This window comes from Eublepharis macularius, chromosome 2 (assembly GCF_028583425.1).
Source record: "Eublepharis macularius isolate TG4126 chromosome 2, MPM_Emac_v1.0, whole genome shotgun sequence".
NCBI classification, from domain to species: Eukaryota; Metazoa; Chordata; class Lepidosauria; order Squamata; family Eublepharidae; genus Eublepharis; species Eublepharis macularius.
In genome coordinates, this window is record NC_072791.1 from 81119898 (window position 1) to 81145564 (window position 25667).

Sequence of the window (25667 nt, forward strand, 5' to 3'; positions counted from 1 at the left end):
ACTTCTAGAATTTTATGATCAGTCCACACCTCAAAAGGTAACTTTGCCCCAGTATCACCAAGTGGAAAGTGCCAGTTTGATGGCTGCTGCCTCTTTGTCCCACACTGATCAATGCCTCTCCACCTCTGAGATTTTCCAGGAGACATAAACACAGGGGTGCAGCTTTCCTTCCAAGCCCTTTTGTAAAATCACTCCTCCTATTGCCATGTTGCTGGCATCTACTTGTACAATGATTTTTTTATTCTCATTTGGATGGCACAGAATGGGTTCAGAGGTGAATAGAGCTTTTAATCTTTCAAACATCAGCTGGCACTCATTGGTCCAAGCAGGGAATTTCATGGTAGGGCTTACTACAAAAGCTCTCTCCTTCCAGTGACTCCCCATCCCCACCAGGGTCAACTCGGTCTCGTAAGTGCAGGGGATTTCCTTCATGGGGCTCTTGTCCATTTGCTCAAAACTGAGAGGCTCTGGCAGCTTCACCAGATCAAGTCCCAGTCCTGCAGGGGCGATCAAATCTTGAGTGCACCCAGAATCAATCAAGACTAGAACCCTGATATGGGTCCTTTGTCGTGGGTGCTCTAGGGTGATAGGGAGAAAAAATAAAGTTCCTTTTGGCTTCACCAAAGATGGCACTAGCTCCTCTCAGAACAGCTGGCTGATGCCCTTCACAGCAGGTCTCCACCATTTCTTGCTGGCTGCGCCTCTTCTCACTCGCTGCTGGATGGTGTGCCATCCCCCAAACTCTCAAGTCCTCTGCTTGCTCTTGCTGCCACCGCCTCCTCTCTGGCTTGTGATGCTGGTCCTCCCGGCTTAGAGTGGCTGGCAAGCCTAGCTTGGGTCCTGACTTTCTCTTGGAGAGAGCCTTCTTCACTTCCGTGGTGAAGTGGCCTGTGCCTCCACACTTTAGGCACAGTCCTTGTTTCATTCTCCTCTCCTATTCGGCCAGAGTAGTTGAACCTTTTGGACAAGGCTTGTCTCCCCCTCTGTACTCTGCAGTTCTTCGCTGTTGGCCTACTTGATGTTGAAGATGGAGCAGTTTCATGACCTGCTCCCTATTTTCAATCTCGCATCTCAGTTGGACCCACCCTAGCAGGGTGCATGAGTCGTCTTGGACCATGGCCTTGGCCACCAGGTCTGGGTTCAGGCTGGCATGAAAGAACTCAATCTTCACACTCAGTCAAGTCTTGCAGTTTGGCCACATATGCCCAGAACATTGCTGCGAACTCTCGCACTAAGCGGTTTCCCTGCCTCAAATGCTTCAGCTTGGCTCATGCCCTCTGTTCCTTGAGGGAGTCCTTGTACTGCTCTCTAAGTGCATGCATGCCTTCATGCTATGGAGTTCCAGTGCTCTGGCTACATAGAGAGTCACATACCAGTTCGCTGCTGATCCCCCCAGTCAGGAACCCAGGTAACTCACCTGGCTGGCTTCAACTGGGAAGGTGGGGCCCTATTCCCTCAAAAACTCTGTCACTTGCACTAGGAAGTACCCCAATTCCTCAGGGTCTCCATCAAACTGATCTTCTACCTTGTGTAGCCCTAGTGGCTGTTGAGGTTGAGGCTCCGTGACTGGCCCAGCCAGGACTCTGTCTGGGAAAACGGGTTGGGCCAGCTGCCATGGTGGTGGGAGGATAGGCTGCTGGTCCTCCTGTGGTTGAGCATCTTGATCAGGTCGTCTGCCTTGATCTCCCGGCTGGTCAGTTTGGAAGGCAGCCCTCATCATGTCTTAGATATTGCCCATGAAGGCGTGCATGTCACACCTCAGCTCCCCCATCTCAGCCTGGAGCTCTTGCACCACCTCATCGGAGGCTGCTCCCCAAAACTCCCTCTGCTGTGGTTCCTCATACTCTTCCTCCTCCTTCTCGAGGAGTCCTTTCCCCAGGAACAGACTCTGTCTGTACAGTCGGCTCTGCTGATGACCTCATCATTTGCTCTCCCTCCTGGTCAATGCCACGTGAGGGATCCATCCTAGTGGAGTGTATTCCGGCCAGTCTCTGTAGCTGGCATCCCATCAGGGAAAACAGGCGCGGGGTCATGCTCCAGCATCAGCCAACGCGCACGCTGGGCTCATGCTCGTTTGTGGGGTCTTCGAGGTTTTTCTCACTCTTCTCTGTAGCACTGGTATCCTTGTTCCCTTTGGCTCCCATGGCATGGGTGTCAAGATTCTGCGGTTGTTCAGGTCCAAGGTGAATGGGATTCCTGGCAATCTGTAAGGATATGCCAAGCAATTCTCAAAAGACTTCACTTTAGGCAGTAAAAGAACTTTATTGAAAAGCTGCTTGTATCAAGATCTTACTCCATGGTTGTTGTGGGTTTTCCGGGCTGTATTGCCATGGTCTTGGCATTGTAGTTCCTGACGTTTTGCCAGCAGCTGTGGCTGGCTTCTTCAGAGGTGTAGCACCAAAAGACAGAGATCTCTCAGTGTCACAGGCTGTCTTTTGGTGCTACACCTCTGAAGATGCCAGCCACAGCTGCTGGCGAAACGTCAGGAACTACAATGCCAAGACCACGGCAATACAGCCCGGAAAACCCACAACAACCATCGTTCTCCGGCCGTGAAAGCCTTCGACAATACATCTTACTCCATCTTTGCCAGGAATAACATTCACATGCAAGCATCAAACATATATAGGCTTTCAAAGCGCAGGCAAATCCTAAAATCCTACCCCCACCCCCAGTCTAACGGTCAGCTCCGCTCAGCAGGAAAACATCTAAGTGGGAAAACAGCAGAACTGACATGTAGGATTTTCAAGGTTGTGGTGTCTGGGAACTACTGGGTGCAGTTCAGAGGAACATACAGATAAGAGCAGGAACAAATACCTCCCTTGTATATTTTCACATCATGGGTCTGAAAGGCAAGGTAATTAACAGTTGCAGTCCAGTGAAAGAATAGCCTCAGCATTTAACCATAACCATAACATCAAGCATTAGACTACTAGCATAACAGCAGTGAAAAGCAGGATGTTGCTGGGTATGTCAGGTGATGCTAAGCACCTGACACTCTGACATCAAATGGAACACAAATGTAGTATTACCCAGGGCTGAGAACAGCCCCCCCTGTTACCGCCCCCCATTGACAGTGTCTCACTGTGTTTGTCATGCTGCACCCAACTCTCACATCCTCTCCAGTCCCATTCTGATATCCACTCACAGCCATCAAATTCTATCACTGTTGTCTGAGCAAATTCTGCAAGTGAGCCTCATTGAATGAGATATTGGGAAAGGAAGCTAACCCCTAGGAAAGTAAAGTAGCTTGGAGTATAATAGAGTGCTTCATTAATGATCAACCTCATACACAAGAAATACTGGAGAATGTTTCTCACTCACACTTCTATATGATCCTCATGTATGTAAGATTCTGCAGCCCACTGCAAAAAAGAAAAAAATTAAATTTCACATTCATCTATTTTACACAATACAATGTTCTCCTTTTATTTTAGTTTCAGCCAAAGCTGCTGTATAATTCTGCTCCTATCTGCACAAAATGCTGTAGAATACAAGTGCCTAGCTTCAAGATACAAGTCATGCTTTGCACGAAGTCTGCACATGAATTTAGCTTTTATTAAACATATTAAACACCAAGGCAACATCAGAAGAACAAGCACAGGCACTTGAGGAAGAATGCTCAGATTTTTGCATCCAGAGGCAGGAGAGCAGCAATGTGAAGAGTAGGGATGTGCGTTTCGGCTTTCTGAATGCCGAAAGAAAGCCGAAACAAAAGTGTTTCGGCTTCTTTCGGGCTAGCCGAAACGTTTCAGAGAAAGCCGAAACGTTTCAGCTTAGCCGAAAGAAAAAAGCCGAAACGTTTCGGCTTCCTTCGGCTTTCTTTCGGCTTTTCAATGGGAAAATGCCTCCATCTTCCTGGACGTCTGGGGGAGGCATTTTCCCACCGAATCAGCCCAAAATTGGTGGGGACCTTCCTCTAACCCCTCTCTAAAAAACCCCCAAGTTTCAGACCGATTGGACTTTGGGGGCCATGTTATGCCCCCCCAAAGCAGGTCCCCCTATCCTCCCATAAGAAAGCGATGGAGCAGCATATTGTTAGCATGCTGCTGCTCATCTTCTTCATTATTTCCTATGGGGAAAAATGAAGAAGCAGGCTTCCTTTGCCAGGGGTGGCATTTTGCATGCAAAATGCCCCCTTACCCTCAGGGGCCCTTCTCCCACCCCTCCTCCCACCCCCCACCAAGGCTCAGCTTGCTCCCACTTGGGGGGGCCATTTCATGGCCTCCCCAATTAGGTCCTCTCAGCCCCTAAAGTCCACCCCTTACAGCCCCACACAAACCCAATTCCCCCCCAGCTGCCACACACAGACCCAAATCCCCACATTAGCCCCTCACAGACCCAAATCCACCCCCACCTGCCCCACACCCATAACCCCAGGAACAGGCTGGCAAAGGCCAGCCCTCTCCCTTTGTTCCCTATGCTGGGAACTTCTAAACTCTCTTTCCCTGGGCAATTCTGCATAGCCCAGGGGTGCCACAATGGTGGGCACACTTCTGAGTGCCAGCTGGTCCCTGTGAAAGAGCACCTGAACCACAGACACCCTCCCTCAAATTCCCCCACCACCTACAGAGATGGCTGGCCAGCCAGCCCCATTGTTCCCTATGATGGGAACCAACTGCACAACAAAGAATAAAACACGAACAACACAAAATAAAGTTTTTTAAAAATTATTTTCTCCCTTTCAAAGTACAAGTAGGCAAAGCATTATGACACATTACACCAGCAGTCCCCCACACAGAAAAATTAACACAACTCACTTAACATCAGAGAATCACAAAAGCACAATTCCTGTCAAAAACACTTTATTTCTTGAACAGCTTTAGGATACACAGCAGGGGAGCACACCAAAGGGCATGATAGAAGTGTACTACACAAAATAATACAACCCACTTCACCGTTTTTGACAGCAGTTGTGTTTGTATGATTCTCTGATGTGAAGTAAGTTGTGTTATTTTTATGTAGTACACTGCTTTCATGCCCTGTTGTGCCTTCCTACTGTGTAACCTAAAGCAGTTAAGGAAATAAAGTGCTTTTGACAGCAATATTTTGGGGTGATTCTTTAATGTGAAGTGAGTTGTGTTATTTTTGTGTAAGATACTGCTGCCATTTCCCCATTTTCCCATTGAAAAAGCCGAAAGCCGAAAGAAAGCCGAAACAAAGCCGAAAGCCGAAACGGCTGGCCGTTTCGGCTTTCGGCTTATTCGAAAGAGATTCTTCTTTCGGCTTTCGGCTTTCGGCTTTAGCCGAAATTTTTTGGCTTGTACACCCCTAGTGAAGAGTAGGGGATAAAGAGTGGGATGTGTGTGGAGGACTATGTCCTCTGGTGTGTCGCACCAACAGCTGCAAGAAGAGAGACGCTGTCCAAAGTAGGCAGGGACTGTGAGGACTCAGCCAGGGGGAAAAGCTGCTGAGAGTATGCCAATGAGATTGCCCATCCCCTCCTGCCATTTCAGTTGGCTGCACAGGGGCATTATCGTCCCAATTATATTTGTACTTTTTAATCTCTGGCTGTCGTTGAAGTGATGCTGAGCAGTCTTGTACCCAGAATATTAACCACAGCATTATAGGAAAGTAAGGAGCCCAGGGAAAGAGACCATGCAAGGTGAAACGACAACGAGTAGAAGCTGCTCTGCCAGTTCCACTGAGGGGACTTGAAAAGAGCTTCAGCTCAGAAAAGGAACCCTCTTTGTTGGGCAGCATAGATAGCAAACTGGGAGAACAGGAACAAGATTATTAGTCCATGGGAAAAAGAAAGATACTCTGCCTGTAACTAAGCATAGGCTGATGCCATGCGCAGACCTATTCAATCTGCTATCTAGAGGCCTGCAGTCAAAGACTGGATTAGTTCAAAGCTAGTAAAAAAAATCTGGTAAAAATATGTAGTGGCCAAAATACTAACTGGGTCTCCAGCAATGGGCATATAAAGCCAGTTCTAGATAGACCACACTGGCTTCCAGTTTGTTTGGTGACCCAGTTCTAACTGCTGCGTTTGACTTTTAAAGCCTTTAATGGCTTGGTCCCAAGGTACCTGAATGGCTACCTTTACCCATATGAACCTACTCAGATTCTGTAATTATTTTGCTGTCAGAACCTACATTTCCAGAAATATGGTGCGTAAGATTGGTGGAAATGTTACCCTAAATGGAGGGAGGTCTCCTTGTGAGCTGGGGAATTAGCATATAAGGAGAAGCAGGGAAAGGGGGTAACTGCAGGATCTCCACCAATATATACCAAGGTCATTCCTTTAGAGAACTCTCTGAAAGAACCAGGTGGGTGCTCAACAGGAATGGTTTTTATTAAAGGAGCAGTAGGGACAAACACACAGGAAATCACACACAGCATATGCACAGAGCTAACTAGGAAACAGGGAGGAAGAGGGAGAAAGATTCACGATCGGGTGATATTTACCAGTTTAGGAGATAAAAGACAACCATAGAATAGCAGCATGAGCAACCAGCGCTTTGTGGCAAGAAGGCTCAGACACATGTCTGAGGGTATGCATAGGATCCAAGGACATACACACAGCATAGGGCTTGGGGCAGCCCAAGTATAGTGTAAAAAATACCCTGGGGCAGAAGTATGTCTTCTGCCTCTGAAACAATAGCTTGATGGCTTGTCCAGAAGTGTAACAATACATTGGGAAAGGTTTGATTAATCATATCTGGGAGAAACTGTAGATGAAAAAGGGCCACCTGCGATGGCCAGATAGGAGTGGCTATCAGGTCCCTGAATAGCCCAGATAAGGAAAGAGGGGTGAGGAAGGTATGGAAGGGCATTGATGAGATAAGCAGGAACTCCTGGAAGACCTCTTTTGTTTTACTTAAGTGCTTCTCTGGGGTGTGGAGGGGCAGCCTGACTCACCTTCTGGTAATTTTACAACTCCAGCTGGGATTGGCATTTGTTCTGCCTGGCCAGACAGTGCCCTGTGTTTATGACACATGAGAAAGGGGCTTGTGATATTTCAAACTATGAAACTCATTCAGGATTCTGTAGGATTGCCAAATTCCAGGTGGGGCCTGGAGATCTCCCAGGATTACAACTGATCTCCAGATTATAGAGATCAGTACCCCTGGAGAAAATGGCTGTTTTGGAGGGTGGAACTGATGACACACACAAGATTTACAATCGCTCACTAGGCTTGAATGCTTTGTTATTTTTGTTGGTTTTGTGGGGAAGATTTGTAGATTTAATCTGTAGATTTATTCCTCGTGGTCACGAATCATGGGAATAAAAGTACAGGGTGATGCCTGCATTCTCCACCAATTAATCTGTTACCGGAACGGGTCTCCTTGCAATGAAATGATTTGTGGGGGAATTAGCTAGCAAGGAGAATAGCTGTGCAAGAGGCCTCTAACCACAGGGATCTGTCACCAGTTTCTACCAGGTCCCTTCCCAAGGTAGCAAACGAGGCTGGTTCTTAAGGTCCAACAGTAACTTCTATTAGGAACAAAATGATATGCACATACATGCAGAATTACAAGGGCAAAAATAATTACACACACACAGAGCCCTAGGAAGCGTAGTCAGAAATTTTAAATAGAGAGAGAGTGAGCAAATATATTTACCTATCCTAAAGAAGGGTCCAGTCCACAGGAGAAGTGAGTAGCTTTGAATGGCCTGCGTCCTCAGCCAAGAGAGCAAGAGGCTTGGGCAAACCTCAACGGAACAGCACTTATGGATGTTCTTCCCTTCCCTTTCCTGCCCCACCCTAAACCCCAGCCTCCCCAGTCTCTAGCCCCAAATCTCCAGGAATTTCCCAACCTATAGCTGGCAAGCCTGCCCTAGAAGGTATAATCGGAATTATTTTTACAAGTCTTTTATTACAGTTTGAAATAATATTTGTTATGGAAGACCTTTGAAGAAATCTGATTCTTGTCCCTAGCGTTTTGTTACATTTTTTAGGTTTTGTTTTTATGTTATGTCTATGTTTTCATTTGTAAATTGCCTTGAGTATCCTTTAAATGGAAAAGTGACCCAGACATTTATGGCAGTTATTTCCAGTGTGTGTCCGTACGTGTATCCCGTCCGTCCCCTTTCTTCCCTAGGCCTGTATGAAGACTCTGTTGTGGCTGACTTGTGGCTTTCTTCTTATGCCCATGGTTGCTTTCTCTCCCATTCCTTAGGCCTTTCTGTTGCTCTGTAGGACCAGAGCAGCTCAGCCGTTACCAGGCTCTTTGCCTGCCCAACCTTCTATGACACTCTAGCAGGTAGGGTTGCCAAGTCTTCCTGGCAATTGGCGGGGAAGGGACATGTGCACATTTCCAGCCAGGTGCAAAGATATCACTTCCAAAAGTGATGTCATTATGTTGGCTGTGGGAGTGCTCCCTTGCTTCACACAGGGACGATTCTTTAAGAAGCGAGGGAGCACTCTCACAGCCTTCTTGATGACATCACTTCTGGAAGAGAAGTTGTCACTCTTGGCTGGCACACATGAGCCGCAAGTTTGCCTGGCTTGCCTCCTGGTGATGGGCGATCACCAGGAGGCTTGCCACCTCCCACTGATCACCAGAGATTGGTGGGCAGAAGGGCTGGTGGGCCCCTGGGATTCCTACTAGCAGCTGTTCCAATCGCTGTCACAGATTTCTTAATCATCAGAACCATTTCCAAATATGCATTACACTTTAATTTATTTTAAATAATTCTGTACTGCTAGAATATCATGCTGAGATAACAACAGCTAATTTTTTATCTTGGTCAGCCAACATGTTGCTCACCTTCAGGCCCAGTCCTAAGGTGACACACAAAGAGAATAACCAGGTTTTACACTGACACTTCAATCAGGGCACTTTCTATCATGCATAGGGTTGGATTGCATTAAAAAAATCCACACGTGGATTCGGTTTCGTTTTCCTGGCCATGTTGGACGCTCCTCTCCGCAGGTCCGGGAGGAAGCGGCTGAGCAGCCTGACCGGGTGGCTGACCTGCGAGGGTTAACCCCCAGGACTCCCAGTGAGGGGGTCAGGGTCCGGAGCGCTGCGGGAAGAGCCCCCTGAAGTCGATGCAGGGGGTAAATTGCCCGTTTGCTCCTACGGAGGCTGGCAGACTTGCGCAGCACATCGCGTGCTGCCGGGCCATGGAGAACGGCAACAAGCAGATTTAAGGTGAAAACCTGTAAGTAGCGAATCCCTTCTGTCATTCCAAGCGTATGCGTATGCGATTGGTGGGAGTTGAAGCTAAGAAGGTTCGGATATCTTCCCCTTCATTGAGTTTTGGAACTTAGTTGGCGGACTCCCCCCCCCCCAAGATGGCGACGAAAAAGCAGAGCCCTGCTTTGGGCAAATCTGTTTCGGCTGCTTTGCAGGGGAAAGGAGAGTCTCTTGAAGAGGTGGTTAAACGGTCGATCGCTGAAGCTATGAAGCCCTTTGTTGATAAGCTAAATGAAATCGGACAAAGGGTTGGCTCAGTTGAAAATGAAGTGAAAACCATTAAAGATGTAGCGCTCGAGGCAGAGGAATCTGCTCGTGAAAATGCAACACTCATGAGAGCTACAAACAAAGAAGTAAAGCTTTTGGAGAATCAGTTGATAGGACTACAAGTGGATCGTGCTCAGACGGTATTGCGTTTACAGAATGTGAAGGAGGAGGAAAGTGAAAATTTAAAGGATTTGGTGTCGGAACTTTTGGCGTCATTCGCAAAGGCAACTAAAGAAGAGTTAAAAAGCGATATTCTGGAAGTCCGTCGGACATCTTCAAAATATGCAATGAAGCGTCAGCTGCCTCGCGAGATTATTATTGATTTTTCATCTAAGAAGACTCGGGACACCATTTTATACAATTCGACTAACGTGGACTTGAACTTTCTTGGCAACAAGGTTAAGATATTGAAGGACATTCCATTTTTAGCTCGGAAAAGAAGATTCAAATACAAAAGGTTTGCAGCTCTTCTGAGAAAGCGTGATATAAAATACAAATGGTTATTTCCGGAAGGCATCTGGTTTAGATATAAAGACCAAGCCTACAAGATAATATCGGAAGTACAGCTGAAGGATTTTGTGCTTAATCATCAAGAGTTCGAGCAAGAAGAAGATCCATAATCTGAAGGGGGGAGTGGGGAGAACGGAGTGAGCGCAGCTATTGTAGCTGTTCAAAGAGAACTGAGACCGAGACGGCGGGGGGGGGGGGAAGAAGACCTGATCCTGACTGTAGTTTGTATCTTATAAGATCTACCAATCTAATAGCATATTAGAAAGTTTAACTTTAAATAATTGTATTATGAAGGGAATTCAATACTTGTAGTTGTAGTTTGTGTTCTTATGTTGTTTTTTCCCTCTCCCCTTGTTTCCTTTTTCCTTTTTCTGTTTGTAGTTTTGATGTTAGTAACTAGAAAATAAATTTTTTTTAAAAAAAAATCCACACGTGCACAGGTGGTGATTGTTGCAGATTCCCTCCTGCCACAGTCCTTCAGTTCTTCCTTCATGCTGCTCCTGGAGGTCCACTGCATTTAAGGGGCATTTTTGGCTGCAGTGGAATAAGGGAGGCAAGGATGGAGTTCTTCATGTACAGAAAGATAGGATCCAACTAGGATTGCCAGCTTTGGCTTGGGAAATTCATGGCGATTCAGGAGTGGAGCCTGGGAGGGTGGAGTTTGGGGGGATGAGGAAGCTCTGTAGAGCTGTGATACTGTACAGGCCACCCTCCAAGGCTGCGATTTTCTCCAACGGGAGATCAGCTGTAATTCTGGGAGAACTCCAGGCCTCATCTGGAGGTTAGCAACTCTAGATCCAACCCACAGAGAACATTTTATTGACCTATATTTATGTTCTCCAGGGTGGCTATAGTTGCAAGAATCTATGTTAGAGTGTGGAGGAAACTCGTTATGCAGAATCTCTGAATCTTGCACAGTGACTTCACAGGGCCAAGAAAAACTGTTTCTTTCTGTTGATAAGTAGTTTCAACAAGACAGGACCTGAAAGAGCTATCTGTTTTGCTGTTGGCCAGAATCCTTAAGCACTTACTATGCAAAGTCTTACCAAGAAAAAGAATGAGAGACAAAATATGGTCTCTAGAGATGGGCATATGAAATGCATGAAAAGGGGCACCTGCAACATAGGCAGCCTGGGAAAAGAATCAGTGTTCCTTTTGACATTTTTTGCTCTAGGCTTTGTGTATTTTTGTTGGGATGATGCACTGGAGGATGGAGACTACTCTTTGAAACTGATTGCTAGTTGTGTTATCCTTGGATGCTTTTCCCTGAAGAAAATCAGAGGCAGGCAATGTGCATCCCATGACCCTCATGCTACAATTCATTTCCTTCTGTTTCCCCACCCTGCCTCTCCAACACTCTCTCCTCCTAACCCACTGCTCCACCCCTCCTCTGGTGTGCAGGCACTGAGTGTTATTTCCACACTAACAGGGCTGTTGTGAGTTGAATCACCCAATAAACATAATTGAAACTTATGGATTGCCCTGGTGCTATTACGTGGAGCCATTTAAGGGAGTTAATGGGAGCTACAGTGCTGCTGTAATTCCTTGTGCTCTTGCAGTAGCGCTAAGGATGTTTCTTTTGAGCTGGATTCTAGCTTTGGCTCATTGCAGGCCGTTTCTCTCTCTTTGCACCAGGTTTGGAGAGGTGCAGATAGCATCAGCGTCTGGATTATGACAAGAGTCCACCTTTATTATTCATTGAACCATTGTATTAGAACTGAACTCTTGTAGAGAGCTGAGGATGTGGCAGAAAGCCTGTCCCCAGCAAGGGGAGAGAGTGCACAAAAAGAGCCAGGTCATGTGAAATGTTTTGATGACACAACACTTTCAGGTTGTGCCTCATTGTCTGAGGAAGTCACTTCAGGCAATCTTCTGTTCCTGTGTAGTTAAACTAAGATTTTTTAAATAAAGGAAATGCTTCTGTCCTCTTAAGTCATCCTTGCTTTATTCAGTGTTAAAATGCAAGTCCCAACAGCATATAGAAACCGGGCATAGTGCCTTCTTGAAAGCCAAGAGCAAGTCAGCTCAAAAACTCTACTTCTTTATACCAAGTAGTCAGAAAAGCCATTGCATACGGGCCCTGCCTTGCCTGGGTTGCACTGATGAAAGCCAATAAAATCCTAAGACATAAAAGGCAAACTGTGTTGCTGACGACTCACTTTTTATCCCCGTGCAGGTGCACTTGCCTTCTCACTGCCTCCTTGGGGCCTCTGGAGGCCTGGGAAGGCCTAGCACTGTGAGGGCTGTGCAACGGGCCCTGGAATGCTCCCGTGCTCTGCAGTGGGCTGATTTTGGCCCATTTGAGGTTGAATCGGGCCCATTTCAGGCCAAAATTGAGCCACTGTGGAGTGCAGGAACACTCCAGGGCCTGGTGCGCCACCCCAGCAGCATTCCTGCACTCTGCAGCAGGCCAATTTCAACCCCAAATGGGCCTGATTCAGCCCGAAATTGGCTGTGGAGTGCAGGAGCTGTTTGTAGAGCCCATTTTTTAAAAAAACGGGCTTGGTTGCTAGTGTACACATATATGATATAACAAGACTGACCAAGGTCTTTATTATTCAAATCTAGGCCACTTTACATATATCAGGAAGGACAAACCTATCAGGAGAATGAACAGAGGGGAGGGAAGATGTTAGGGCCTCACCTAGGCTGCCCATATCTCCAGAACAACTTTTGCTGAGTTTGAAAAGTGAGCGAATGCACATATATATTATAAATATCTGCAGTTACATAATTTGTTGTACAGCTTGAGCACCCACAAGGAATTGTAAGGAAGGGGGAATACACCATTTGAAAATTCCACTTCTTCAAATCTCCCCTCTCAGTTTTTACCCACTTGGACTCATTTGTACCCCTTCTCTTTCATTTAATTCTTGTTGAATTACTCTCAGTGTCCCATCATTTCTGGTGCATTCTCAGGATTTATCAGGCCTTTTTTGAGGGGGTTCCCCCCTTTTTGATTAATTTACAAAGTCATATTTTTCTCCTTACTTGGGGAAGCTCCCGGGTGTATAAAACTCATCTGTAGGTGGCCTGTTTTTTTCCTACTTTTGTGATTGCCACAGAAGTCAGCCACTTTACTATTAGATATCATTAGGGCATAATCCAGCATAAGTCCCACTGATTTCAAAGGGAGAGCTAAGTATATGTTTCAATCTCATCTACTGAATCCAATGGGATGTAAAGTGCTTCCCTTTAGCTGAACTGTGTTTTTAGGGAATATTTTTGGAAAAATTTTGTGGAAAGAAATGTCAAGAAGCATCTTTTCAAATGGAGCTATGGACTTGCTTCCAGTCAGGAAACTAGCAATGGGAATGGGAATGGGCGGAGAGGATAAGTTTCTAGTAGAGCTGCTAACTCTGAGTTGGGAAATCCTTTGAGATTTTGGGGGTGGATCCTGGGGAGTGTGGGATTTGGGGGAGAGAGATTAGTGGGGTATAATGCCCTAAGGCCCACCCTTCAAAGCATGCATTTTCCCCAAGGAAACTGACCTGGGTAGTCTGGAGATCAGCTGAAATTCTGGAAAATCTCCAGGCCCCACCTGGAGGTAACACTTGTTCCCGGGATGGAATTCCAAGACCATGTCTGTCAACCATGTATTTTAATGTGTGAACCAGCCCTAGTTTGTGGGATTACAGAACTATATCTATTCTAGATACAGGGCCACCTTCTCATGTTTCAAAAGCTATATGTTTACTTCTAATAAACATAGGGTTGCCAGCCTCCAGGTAGTGGCTGGAAATCTCCCGGAATTACAACATGTCTCCAGGCCACAGAGATCAGGTCACCTGGAGAAAATGGCTACTTTTGGGGGTGGACTCTATAGAATTTTGCCATGCCAAGGTCCTTTCCCTCTGCACACTGCACTTTCTCCAGGTTTCTCCAGGTTTCTCCCCCCAGATCTCCAGGAATTTCCCAACTTGGAGCTGGCAACCCTAAATAAGCATGATGCCTAATTCAGATTTGTGATAATTCCATCAGCATACCATGTTTAAAGGTTTGAAAGTTTTATTTGAACAAAAGCAGGGCCTTCCCTACCCTCTGCTAGTAGAGAACAAACAGCTCACAACATGATGGGAAAATGAAACCAAACTACTACACAGGCTTTTCAGCCTTAAGGGATCAGAGGAAAAATACTAAACAGTTCAATAAGGGAAAAGAGTTCAATAAGGGAAGATCACCAAATTCACAACTTGCCACAATATAACAAGAATCCTTGTTACATGACTTCCGGTTTGCGATTCATGAAGGTCTAATGCAGCTCAGGGAGCTGAGCTGTCCGTGCCGCTGTTTGTAGGGGCTGGAGGGGTGCAAGTTCGCTCAAGAACCTGAGGGCGCATTGATCTCGGGTGTGAGGGGGGTTCTACGTAACGAGCCCCCGTCCACCCTTGAGGTCCCACCCGAAGAAAGGTAGCCAAGATCTCTGCAGCGGCTCTGGAGTCAATTTTTGACATAAGACCTACATGCCCAAGCTTCAGCAAACCGAAAAGGGAACCTGAATCGATTGGATAATCGAAGCAGCGACTACAACCCAAGAGAAACATTTAAGAAGGTAAAGATTGCTATCTCTCAATACGGGACAGATTACAATAAGAAATAAAGTGATAAAGAGAATTAGAAAACTGCGAGAGACTTGATATATAACTGAGAAAACTCCGGCAAATAAATTACTAAAAAGTGACATTGTAAAGAGAAGTTAGCACGGAAAAACGATTATTGTTTACATACCTGCGGCTAGGAAGAGATAGCGGACTGTGAGAAAGTTTTAACATCGCGAGAACTGCTGTGAAACGGAGAGGAACAGGAAGTGCGTCAGAACCATAAAGAGACTGGTAAGAAGCGGCTTGTAAACAACGGAAGTGGAATATCGCCATTTTGAAGTAGGGCAAAGCTGCGACTTCAAGGAAAACGGAAGTAGGCCATCTTTGACAAGGGTAAGGGCGGTTGCCTCAAAATAAAACCATAGAGAAAAGACGCCCGACATTTTGGACTGCGTAAATACTAGTTTTTAGAAAAATAACCTAAATCTGGACTTTTAAAAATAAAAGAAAATAATAAAGTAGCGCCACGGAGTTAAGGAAAAGAGCAGACTCGTGGGAGCGAAGTAGAGCTAGCCCCACAATGTTGAAGAAGGAATGGCAAACGGCGCTGGAAAATTTAGACAAAAAAGTTTCGGAAGGAAATAAAGAGCTTAAAGATATGATGCAAGAGATGGCGAAAAATTTGAAATATTTTAAAGAGACACTTAAATCGGAGATGGCAGAACTAACTAAGAACATGGATCAAGTTCAAAAAGACTTGCAAGTTACACAGCGGAGAGTTAACGCAGTAGAAAATGCGGCTGACACTTTGGCAGATGTGCAGAGAATGGAGATGAGAGGAGTGAAGGGAAGAATGGCCGTAGCTGAATGTAAACAAATGGAAAAACAACTTAGATTTCGTGGAATTCCAGAAGTTTTGGAAAAATCAGCCCAAGAGCAGATTACAGAAATTTTGGCAGGTTACCTGGGTAAAGAAGAAGAGGAGATAGCAGCGCTTCTGGACGTGGCATACAGAATTAATTCAAAATTTGCAGCTCAAAAGAAGTTACCAAGAGATATGATAGTGCAATTTACAACTAGAAATACAAGAGTCAATCGTGAGTAAACAATTTCAGGATCCATTAGAAGTCGATGGGAAAGTGGTGAGAATCATGAAAGAACTGCCCAGATCGGTGTTGTTGGAGAGGAAAAAGTACAGAGAGTTGGTCCAGATGTTAAAGGATTTGAAAATCAGATACAGATGGGAAATACCTGAAGGACTGGCTTTCGAATTTGGTGGAGTCAGGAGAAACATCAGATCTGGCCAGGAGATGGAAACATTTATTAAAGACAATGAAAAGACTTACCAAAAGGAACTAAAATTTGATCATGGAGTGTAAAATTATATCTTGGAATGTAAATGGACTAAATTCACCTTTTAAACGTAAGACTATTACTAAAAGAAGAGGATGGAGGATAAATGAAGACTTGCTGCAGACGGAAGAAAATATTGCATTGTTACGAAGAGAAACCAAATTCTTTATACAGTACAATTTGAACAAGGATGTATCAACTTATAAGGTATGGGACACATATAAAGCTGTGATTAGAGGAATACTAATGGACCTGAATGCAAGAGCTAGGAAGAGAAAGGAAGAAAAGAGACTTGAAATTATGGAAAAAATTAAAGCCAAAGAGATACAACTTAAGAAAAGACAAGGGAAAAAGAAAATATATCAGGATATGAAAATCCTGCAGGAACAATTGACGGCAATGGATAACAAAGAATTGGAGTGGAATTTTTAAAAAATGAAGCAGAAGTTGTTTGAAGGCGCAAATAAACCTGGGAAATACTTAGCGTGGCAGTTAAAGAAAAAAAAGGAGAAGAAAACCATAACAGGCAGCCCAATCCTAAGAGGGGCGGGGAAAGTGAATAAGAACCGAACTTGTGACGGCGTATCTGGGCTTTACGCCCGAATAAGTTGCCCTCCGCCCGCGCTGGGACGCGGCGCTGGCCCGCTGGCGGGCCGGCACCAGCGCAAGCCTCAGGCGGCCGGGCGGAGGCGGAGGAGCGGCGTAGAGCCCTGCACCGGCGTGGGGTGTGTGTGGGGGGAGGGCAGGGCCAGAGTTAGTCTGCTCCCTAAGCCCCTCCAGAAGCGGGAACGCCCACAGCGGCGCAAAAAAGCTATGCCACGGAAAAAGAAGGCGTAGCCCATAGGCGCTCATGGAACGGTGAAAAACCGGCCTCCTCTCCGAGAGCCCAGCCCCGCCTCCATGGCCCGAAGGAGCATAGGATGAGAACTATCCCGGGGACCAATCAGTGTGCGCACCCGGCGTGGACGAGCCCCCCTCTCCGCACCCAATCACCTGCGACCGCGCCCTACAAAAACATCCGGCCAGCGCCGGCCAAAACCCTCAGGTAAGTGAGCACGTCGCCGGAGGCTCTGTCCCTCTGTCCGTGTGCTGAGTGGTGTGCTGAGTGGCGTTGCCCCTTTGAACACTGAACAGGGGTGAGGGCATTCACAGTGGCAGGCACGGAATGCACTTGGGGGACTTTGCGAAAAAGTGGGGGGACTTCCCGTAAAAGGGAAGAAGTGCAAATGTCTGGCTAACCCCCTTTCTACCCTGACAGGAAGAACAACTCAACATCTAACTGGACTCATGCAAGCTAGTTGCTTCTAACTAAGCACAAACAAATTAACCCTTCCGTGACAGAACGGAATGACACTTGGCAAATTAACTGCAGCCGCTCCTGTTTCCTTGCAGGTACCCAGGCTCTGGAGCTCCCGCCTGGTGATGACAGACAGAGCGCTGACAGGTGAGGAGGAGGTTGGGGGGGGGGCGTTCCGCAGATTAGTGCAAACCGCCCATTCACCTGAACCCACCCGCTCACTTGCCGCTTTGGGTGAGGCCCAGCAGGGGTGGGGGGCGACCATGGCCGCCCCTGGCCGCCTCAGAGGCAGGCGCGCCAAAAACCACATGTGACCAGGTGTTTGTTATGACCAGCTTATTCTCTCCCATAAAGGTAAAAGCTTGCCAAGGCCGCGTGCATCCTCGCCAGACTGCCGTGCAGCAGCTGGTCGCTGCTGCCCTCGACTGTGTGCATCCGCCCAGACGGCGGACTGTGGGGCTTGCATTGCCAGTGGAACGAGGCAAAGCCCACATGTGTCTCTTTCTCCCGCAGGCACGTCCAGGACATGGCTGCTCTCCTGCGTCCCACCCTCCCCAAACTTCCCTGATGGATGGTTGGCTGCAGCCCAGGAAGCACTTTCGTGCTGCGGCCTGCACCTCAGCCCCGCCCCTCGGAGCAGGAAGGAGGGCTGTGTGGAATGCTCTGGCTCCCCAGTCAGCCTAAACACAAGCCTGCTTTTTCCAGTGCAATAAAACGAGTTGTAAAACAACTACCTTCTGTGTCTGTAAGCCTGACTTCGTCCTCTGCCCCTCCCCCAACACTCCCGTCACATATCTCCACCTGCACATCGCCACAAATCTATCTGACAGACCCCGTTCTGCCTCCCCGCCCCCCCTCCCCTCACAGTAACGTCAGGTAGAGGGTTGGGGCAGGGCATGTCAGCGGGGAGGGGGGAGCCACTGAGGGCGATCAATCCCTGGTAGGGCGAGCAGCTGGCACCTGATAAGCCAGGGAGAGGGTTGCCAGGGGTGCTGCTGCAAGGGGGCGGGAGATGGCAGGGGAAACGGTCCGCTCTCCCAAACCCTAGCTCCATCAGCAAAGAAACTAGGGTAGAGGCAGGCGGATGCCATATCCCTGGCAGGAGCTCCCGCGCGTCAGAGGAGGGTCGCTCCCATTGCAGCCGCAGCCGCAGCAACACAGTCCCATGAGCGGCCTCCCCCCAGAGTGGGTCCGGCCCCTTGGGTGCCTGCGGCAGCCCCATTGGCCATTACAACACCCTCCGCCCCGCGGCGTCCCGCCTTGCATCCAATCCTGCGGGGCAGTTGCCAGCCTCCCACGCCAACATGCCATGGTTGTTGGGAGGGGTGGAGTGCGTCCGAGGCTGCGCGTGGCTCCGCCCTGGCCCGGCGCCGTCTCCTGCTTTCAGCATCTGTGGCCGCTTGCGTTGCCTTGTGGGGGGGTGGGACCCACTCCTAGGCTGACAGCCCCACCAATCCTGCAGGGGAGGCTGCTGGCCCCACCCGCTGCAGCAGCTTCACCTGCCCCAGAGGTGCCCCTCCCTCGGGCCCAGTTGCATGCAAGAGGCCGGGCCTGTGGACGGCCAAGGGGGTCTGGCTGCCGGCCTCGCCGGTGAGCCCCGCTGCCACCTTCCGGGGGGTGGGGTGTTCTGCTGGACAGGCGGGGCCGCAGTCCAGGGTGTAATACAGCTGCTGGAGACAAGGGGGAAGGGTCCTGGGGGGGCGGGGGCAGCGAAGCGGGGCTTGGCCGCGTGACCTGGTCACAGCAGCCGGGAAGGCTGGGTGGAGGGGCAGCTGCTTCTGACCATGCACTCGCACAGGCGCCGGACGGCGCAGGGGGCGAGCGGGGAGGGGGCTGGTGAGGCAGCGCCCAGGCTATTGACAGGCTCCTGGCTGCCTGTCCTTCCAAATGGGCTCTCCCCAGCCCTGCCTCCCCATGGTCCCTCGACACCCTACCTCTCCTGCACGCCTCCCCTTCCTCATGTGGGATGGTATAATAATAAAGGCTGATTTCTGTGCAACGGGTGTCTGTGGTCTTTGCCTTGGGATGGGGACGGGGGCGGGCCCGCTGTGTCTGCCTCTTGGTGGCGGCCTCAGACCAACCCTCCCCTTCGGCGCGACTTGGTGGCTGTTCCCTACTGCCGGGACTGGCTGCTGCCCTGGATTCCTCATGGCAGGGCGCCTGCCAGTCCCATGCCAACCTCTCTGGACGTGGCCGCCACGGACTTGGCGCTGTATTGGGCAAACGAGGGAGAGGCTCCTCAGATCACGCCCACCCCTCTCCTTTCCGACTGTGAGCCCCGCCCAACGCATGAGCCGGGGTGGTCTGCCGGCATGGGCACGATTTGCCTGCTGCTCTGGGGCCTGGCCGGGATCGCGTGCTGCCCATTGGCTGCGCCTATCCTGGCCCCTCCCCCTGCTGCTTGTGGGGAACAGCGCCCTTTGGCTGCGCCCGGCGGTGGCCGCACATCAGGCCTGCCCACAACGGTTTCTGGTTCTCCCAATTTGCATCTCTGCGCTGCTGCTGGGGCTGGCGCCGCTGCATTTCGCTGGCACAGGATACGGCCTGGCGGCGCCACTGCTCTGTCTGTGCAGGCACGCCGGCATTGGGGCTGGCCATAGGATTGCGCAGTAAGATTCGAGAAGAGGATAATATATTGATGGATCAATCTGCCATTAATAGAGCCTTTTTTAAATTTTATGCAAAATTGTACCAAAAAAAGGAGGTGAATAGAGATTCAATAGTGGAATATTTGGAGAAAATGAAGCTTCCAACAATTTCAGAGGAATGGAAAGAGAAGTTAAATAGGGAAGTGACAGAGGAAGAAATAAAAGAAGCTATACAATCAACAAAATTAGGGAAAGCGCCTGGACTGGATGGAATAACAGCAAAGTTTTATAGAATGATGGCCAATGATCTGACATCGTTTCTAAGGGAGGTAATTAATGGAATTTTGCAAGGCCAAAAGATTCCTGATTCATGGAATGAAGCTAATATATCACTGATCCCGAAAGAGGGACAGGATTTGACTAATGTTAAGAACTATCGGCCAATTTCGCTGCTGAATAATGACTATAAAATATTTGCAAAAATTATGGCGGAAAGGTTAAAGGGATGGATGTTGGAATTTATTGCAGAAGAACAGGCTGGATTCCTACCTAATAGACAAATTAAGGACAATTTAAGGACAGTAATAAACGCTATTGAATACTACGACAAGCACTGTGATAGGGAAGTTGGTTTCTTTTTTGTGGACGCGGAAAAAGCATTTGACAATTTGAACTGGGACTTTATGTTTGCCACTATGGAAAAGCTGCAAATGGGAGAAAAGTTCATACAAGCAGTTAAAGGAATTTATAAAGACCAGTGTGCAGCGATTGTAGTCAATGATGATTTGACTAAAAAGTTGAAAATAAGTAAAGGTACAAGACAAGGCTGCCCATTGTCTCCATTGTTGTTTATTTTGATTTTGGAAATTTTGCTGATTCAAATTTGAGAGGACGATACAATTCGTGGCATAAAAATAAAGGAATTTTCCTGCAAAGTCAGAGCATTTGCGGATGATGTAATGTTGATAGTGGAAGACCCGATAGATAACATGCCAAAAATAATGGATAAAATAAAGGAATTTGGAGACATGGCTGGATTCTATGTGAACAAAAAGAAGTCGAAGATATTGTGTAAGAATATGACGAAGCAAAATCAGCAAGAATTAATGGAGACAACAGACTGCGAGGTAACTAATAAAGTAAAATATTTAGGAATCGAGCTGACTGCGAAAAATATGGATTTATTTAAAAATAATTACGAGAAACTGTGGCAACAAATAGAAAGAGATTTGATAAAATGGAATAAATTAAATTTGTCATGGTTGGGAAGAATAGCAGCAGTAAAGATGAATGTGTTACCACGCGTGATGTTTTTGCTGCAAACTATTCCAATTATCCGAGACTTCAAACAATTCGACAAATGGCAAAGAAAAATTTCAGACTTCGTGTGGGCAGGCAGGAAACCCCGGGTGAAAATGAAAGTATTACAAGATTCGAAAGAAAGAGGGGGACTGCAACTGCCAAACATAAGATTATACTATGAAGCAATTTGTCTGGCTTGGTTAAAAGACTGGATAACGCTAAAAGACCGTAAATTGCTGGCCTTGGAGGGACACAAAAAATTGTTTGGATGGCATGCCTACTTGTGGTATGACAAAGTTAAAGCGGACTCTATGTTTTTGCATCACTATATTAGAAGAAGCCTTTTCACAATCTGGAAGAAATACAAGAATTACATGGAAAGTGATATCCCTTCATGGGTGGTACCATATGAAGTAATAGATCCGAGAGCTGTTTATAATGAACAACAATGTTTAACTTATAAAGAGATAACGTCGATGGAACAGAGAATATTAAAAATAAAGACACAAGAAGAGTTATCTCCTCAATATGGATGGTTTCAATATAGGCAAATCAGGGATCTTTACAACTCGGACTATTTAAGGGGAGGAATAAGACTGAAAAACTCGGAGCTAGAAGAAGTGATCTTACAAGAAGGTAAAAAAGACATTTCGAAAATATACAAAATACTCTTAAAATGGCATACGGAAGACGAGACAGTCAAAGTTCAGATGGTGAAATGGGCAATAAACTTTCATAAAGAAATAACAATGGAATCATGGGAATATTTGTGGAAAAACACTTTGAAGACTTCAAGTTGTACCAATATTAAAGAGAATGTTTACAAAATGATGTATAGGTGGTATTTAACGCCTAAGAAGATTGCGCTTGGAAATGCAAATATGTCAGACAAATGCTGGAAATGTAAAAAGCATGAAGGATCATTGTATCATATGTGGTGGACTTGTGAGGTAGCTAAGCAATACTGGGGAGATATAACAGAAATAATTAATGAGGTTTTGCAAACCCAAATAAATAGGAACCCAGAATTGCTGCTACTGAACTTGGGAATGGAAGATGTTCCAAAGCAGTATAGAACATTGCTATTTTACATGATTACAGCAGCAAGACTTTTATATGCGCAGAAATGGAAAGTGCAAGAAATACCAACCATAGAAGATTGGATTTACAAATTGTTGTACATGGCGGAAATGGACAAAATGACAAGAAAACTGAAAGATCTTGATCCAGGAGAATATATTGCAGACTGGGGGAAATTGAAACAATATCTAGAAAAAAAATGGGATGTGAAAGGAGGACTGTGGCAGTTTGAGAATTATTAATGTGTGATTTTAAAAAGGGGAGAGAGAAGTAACTTTACCATTAATGGGGAAATTTAGTTATTAATCAATCTAAGCTAATATTAGTATTAAGAAGAATGTATTAAAAATAGATAGGTTAAACAGGGAGACGTAGATTTGATACATCAGTAAATTGGAGATATAGAAGAATCTGAATATGCTTAGAATAAGTGATACAATATATATAAGATTTAGAAAAATTATAGTTAAGAGTAATTTAAATAATAAGATGGGCTAAGGGTTGGAAAGCTGTTAGAAGTCTATAAGGAGGGGGGGAAGGGTGGGGGTTGATATAATATAGGTAAGATGGGGAATTTGTGTAATATTTTATGTACTCACCAATAAATTAAAAAAAAAAGAATCCTTGTTACATTTGGTATACAGGCACATATAGGCACATGTAAAATAGAAACATGGGAAACAGAAACAACAGCAATTATGTTGCATCAGCAAATGTTACATTTGAGATTCCATATTTAGGAATTTTAAAAGCATGCAGTGAAGTCTTTATTGGCCTGCCTTGCCTAGGGTTGCCAACTTCTGGCGGGGTCAGGAGATTTCCTGTCCCCAGTTCTCATTGTCTACTCTTGCTTAGCTGGGCAGTGAGAGGAAATTCCCAGGCAAAATAGGAGGAGGCACATTCAGCATCCCTGGTATGATAATGTTGCTTGCAGCATGATCTGGAAGTGAGATTGTGCTGGGTGATGCTCTGGTATTTGCTCAAAACTCTATGGTTAAACCACACAGTTTGAGCAATTGTTACAGCATCACTCTGGTACAATGATGTCACTTCTAGATTGTACTGGAAATTATGTCATTGTGCTGGGGACACTGATCCCCTCCCCAAGTCCCCACCTTCCCATCTGTGATGCCAGAGTGGTTTAAAATTAATTTCTGTGTCTTCTTGACTCAGAATTCACTTACAGCAGAACCCAGAACACACAATGATGTGTTTGGCAGCACAATATTCTGGGTATAAGGAGGAAATGGCCATGGACTAAATATTCAGACTCCATGTCTTCTCACTGCCACATGTTCCAAGAAAAAATAGCACAGGTCTACCTTGAACGGCACAAATTGCATCCAATCAAACATTCTTGTTGTATTTCATACGCCTTTTACCTTTTACCCTGGAAAATCTTCATGTGCTCCTGAAACTGCGTACTAAGGTTTGAATCCCTTGTTTGTATCCAGAAATTTGTCTTTTGCCTTGGAGTTTTTGAAGTCTGGCACGCAGGATTAGACTGCCCAGTGTATTCAGGAAGTTAGCAGAAAAGAAAAATAAGGAAAGGGGGCTGCATGTGAAGTGAGAATAATAAACAAAGATTTTCTGTTTTAAATGTTGCAGCGAGACCTTGCAAAGGACAAGTTACAAAGTAAGGCTTTAATTTTTTTTCTTAATAAATGCTGAATTTGCACAATTACACCCATACATACCTAGAAATATTTAATAATTTTGTACAAAAAGGGTGGAAGACCTTGATTCAGATTTGAAAAGTAGCCCAAGTCAGCATTTGTAAAATAGCATCTGCTAGATGTAAATCAGTAGACAAAGGTAATTTCCACATGTCCACATGTCCTTAGAGGCTCTTTCCATTCCCTCTTCACTTTTCTGTTCAGCCTGTTCGCAACAGGAGCTGCATGCAATCATGCATGTGCAAAGTAAAAAAAAAAAATTAAAAGGAGAGCTGGCACTTTTAGGCTTTAGACTGTTTGCAGGCTGTTCTGTGACCTCACAATGAAAGTAAGCACTTGTGAGGACTGTGTGTGAAGGATGAGTTTTCGGAGTGACTCAGCAAACCATGGAGTTAAAGCGGGAAAAAGGCGGGGAACGATGGGCTGTGTGGAAATGGCCCAAATTAGCAAGGTGCTTATGATGCAAGGTGCTTTTGAATTGAATGATAAAGTCACTTCGGCTTTGTTTGGAAAGAAAGTCTGCAATAATGGAGAAAAGGTTGGACAATGGCCAGGAAAGAAGAGGAACTGTGCAAGACTGGTATATTTTGGGTTGCCAACCTCCAGGTAGGGCCTGATAGGGTTATTGGTCCGCCAGTGGGGGTGGGGGATTTCTCCACCACCACTTCGCCACCACTCACCTGGCCAGCTGGGAAAAAGGCATGGGAATGGGCCTCCCAGCATGCACTCCTACACAGCATGACGATGTTGCTCCAGGGAGTGATGTTATCACACATGCCTACGGAGTGCTCCCAGGCTTTGCGCTGGGCCAATATGGCCTGGAGCAAAGCCTGGGAGCACTCCCAGGACCTGCGCAATGACATCACTCTCAGAAGTGATGTCATCGAGCCATGCTGGGAGCATGTGTATACTTTGCATGCTTGTGAGGAGATCAAAAAGGTACATGCTGGATCTCTCTCCTCCTCCTAGGATGGTAAGGGGACCTGGCAACCCTAGGCCTGGAGATCTCCTGGGATTACAACTTATCTCCAGATCGCAGTGATCAGTTTTCCTGGAGAAAATGGCTATTTTGGAGGGTAGACTCTATGGTACTATACCCCACAGCCCCCACCTTCAAACCTTGCCCTCCCCAGAGTCTGCCCCCAAATCTCTAGGAATTTCCCAACCTGGAGTTGGCAAATCTAGATCTAGACCAATCTACCTGGGACCTCTTTAAGCATGTACTTTGGTCTGTCTCTTTCCTGAGGAATAGCACAATTGGAGGCTTCAGCTCCTGCCTGCTATTTAGGGCAAAGGTTTTCACAATTCTCCTGGTGGCCTAATACTCTTTTATGCACTGGGCTTTCCCTCTTCACCGAAGCCTCTGGGATTTTTTTTTTAAAAACTGGCCTTTGAAGATAGTAGTTGCCATAGCAACTTGCTTCTTTAAAGGAAGATGTCTTTCTTCGCTCAGTATCGAGAGTTCCTGTAACCATAACAACCAGGCCCCTAGCCTCTTCCCAAATCTTGCTTTGGGGAGTACAACCCAACATAGAACCAAAGCCAAGAGCCTCCGATTTGCTGAAAAGATGCACAGGGAAGAGATGTGGGAATCTCAACCACGCTAATTTCCAGTCCTGAATCCTGCGGTCATCCTATTTTAAAGAGATAGTTCAGCTTTTTAATAGTGTCAGGATTTCCTCTCCACCCAATAGAAAGAGGTTGCTACTATCATATCCTAGAATAGACCCATTTCCCAGCATATGCAGATTTCAAAATACATGCCAGTCGTATAAAGCTTGAAGTACTCCCACTGGCTTGCATCCCACAGTAAACTGCAGTTGATGGAAGAGATTTTTGTCAGTGGTGAGGGACTTCCTTGCCTCTCCCTTCCCACTGCAGTTCAAAATGGTCTTCTAAATGTT

At 46.5% G+C, this 25667-nt stretch overlaps 1 protein-coding gene across 1 annotated transcript in view; it reads right to left on the reverse strand.

The window, feature by feature from the left end:
* Nucleotides 1-2042: 2042 nt before the first annotated feature.
* Nucleotides 2043-25667, reverse strand: part of LOC129323422 (uncharacterized) — a 98440-nt gene continuing 74815 nt past the window's right edge. Inside the window, exon 3 of the mRNA XM_054969954.1 lies at nt 2043-2204. Within this exon, the coding sequence (XP_054825929.1) occupies nt 2043-2204 (162 nt within the window). The remainder of the gene's footprint in view (nt 2205-25667) is intronic.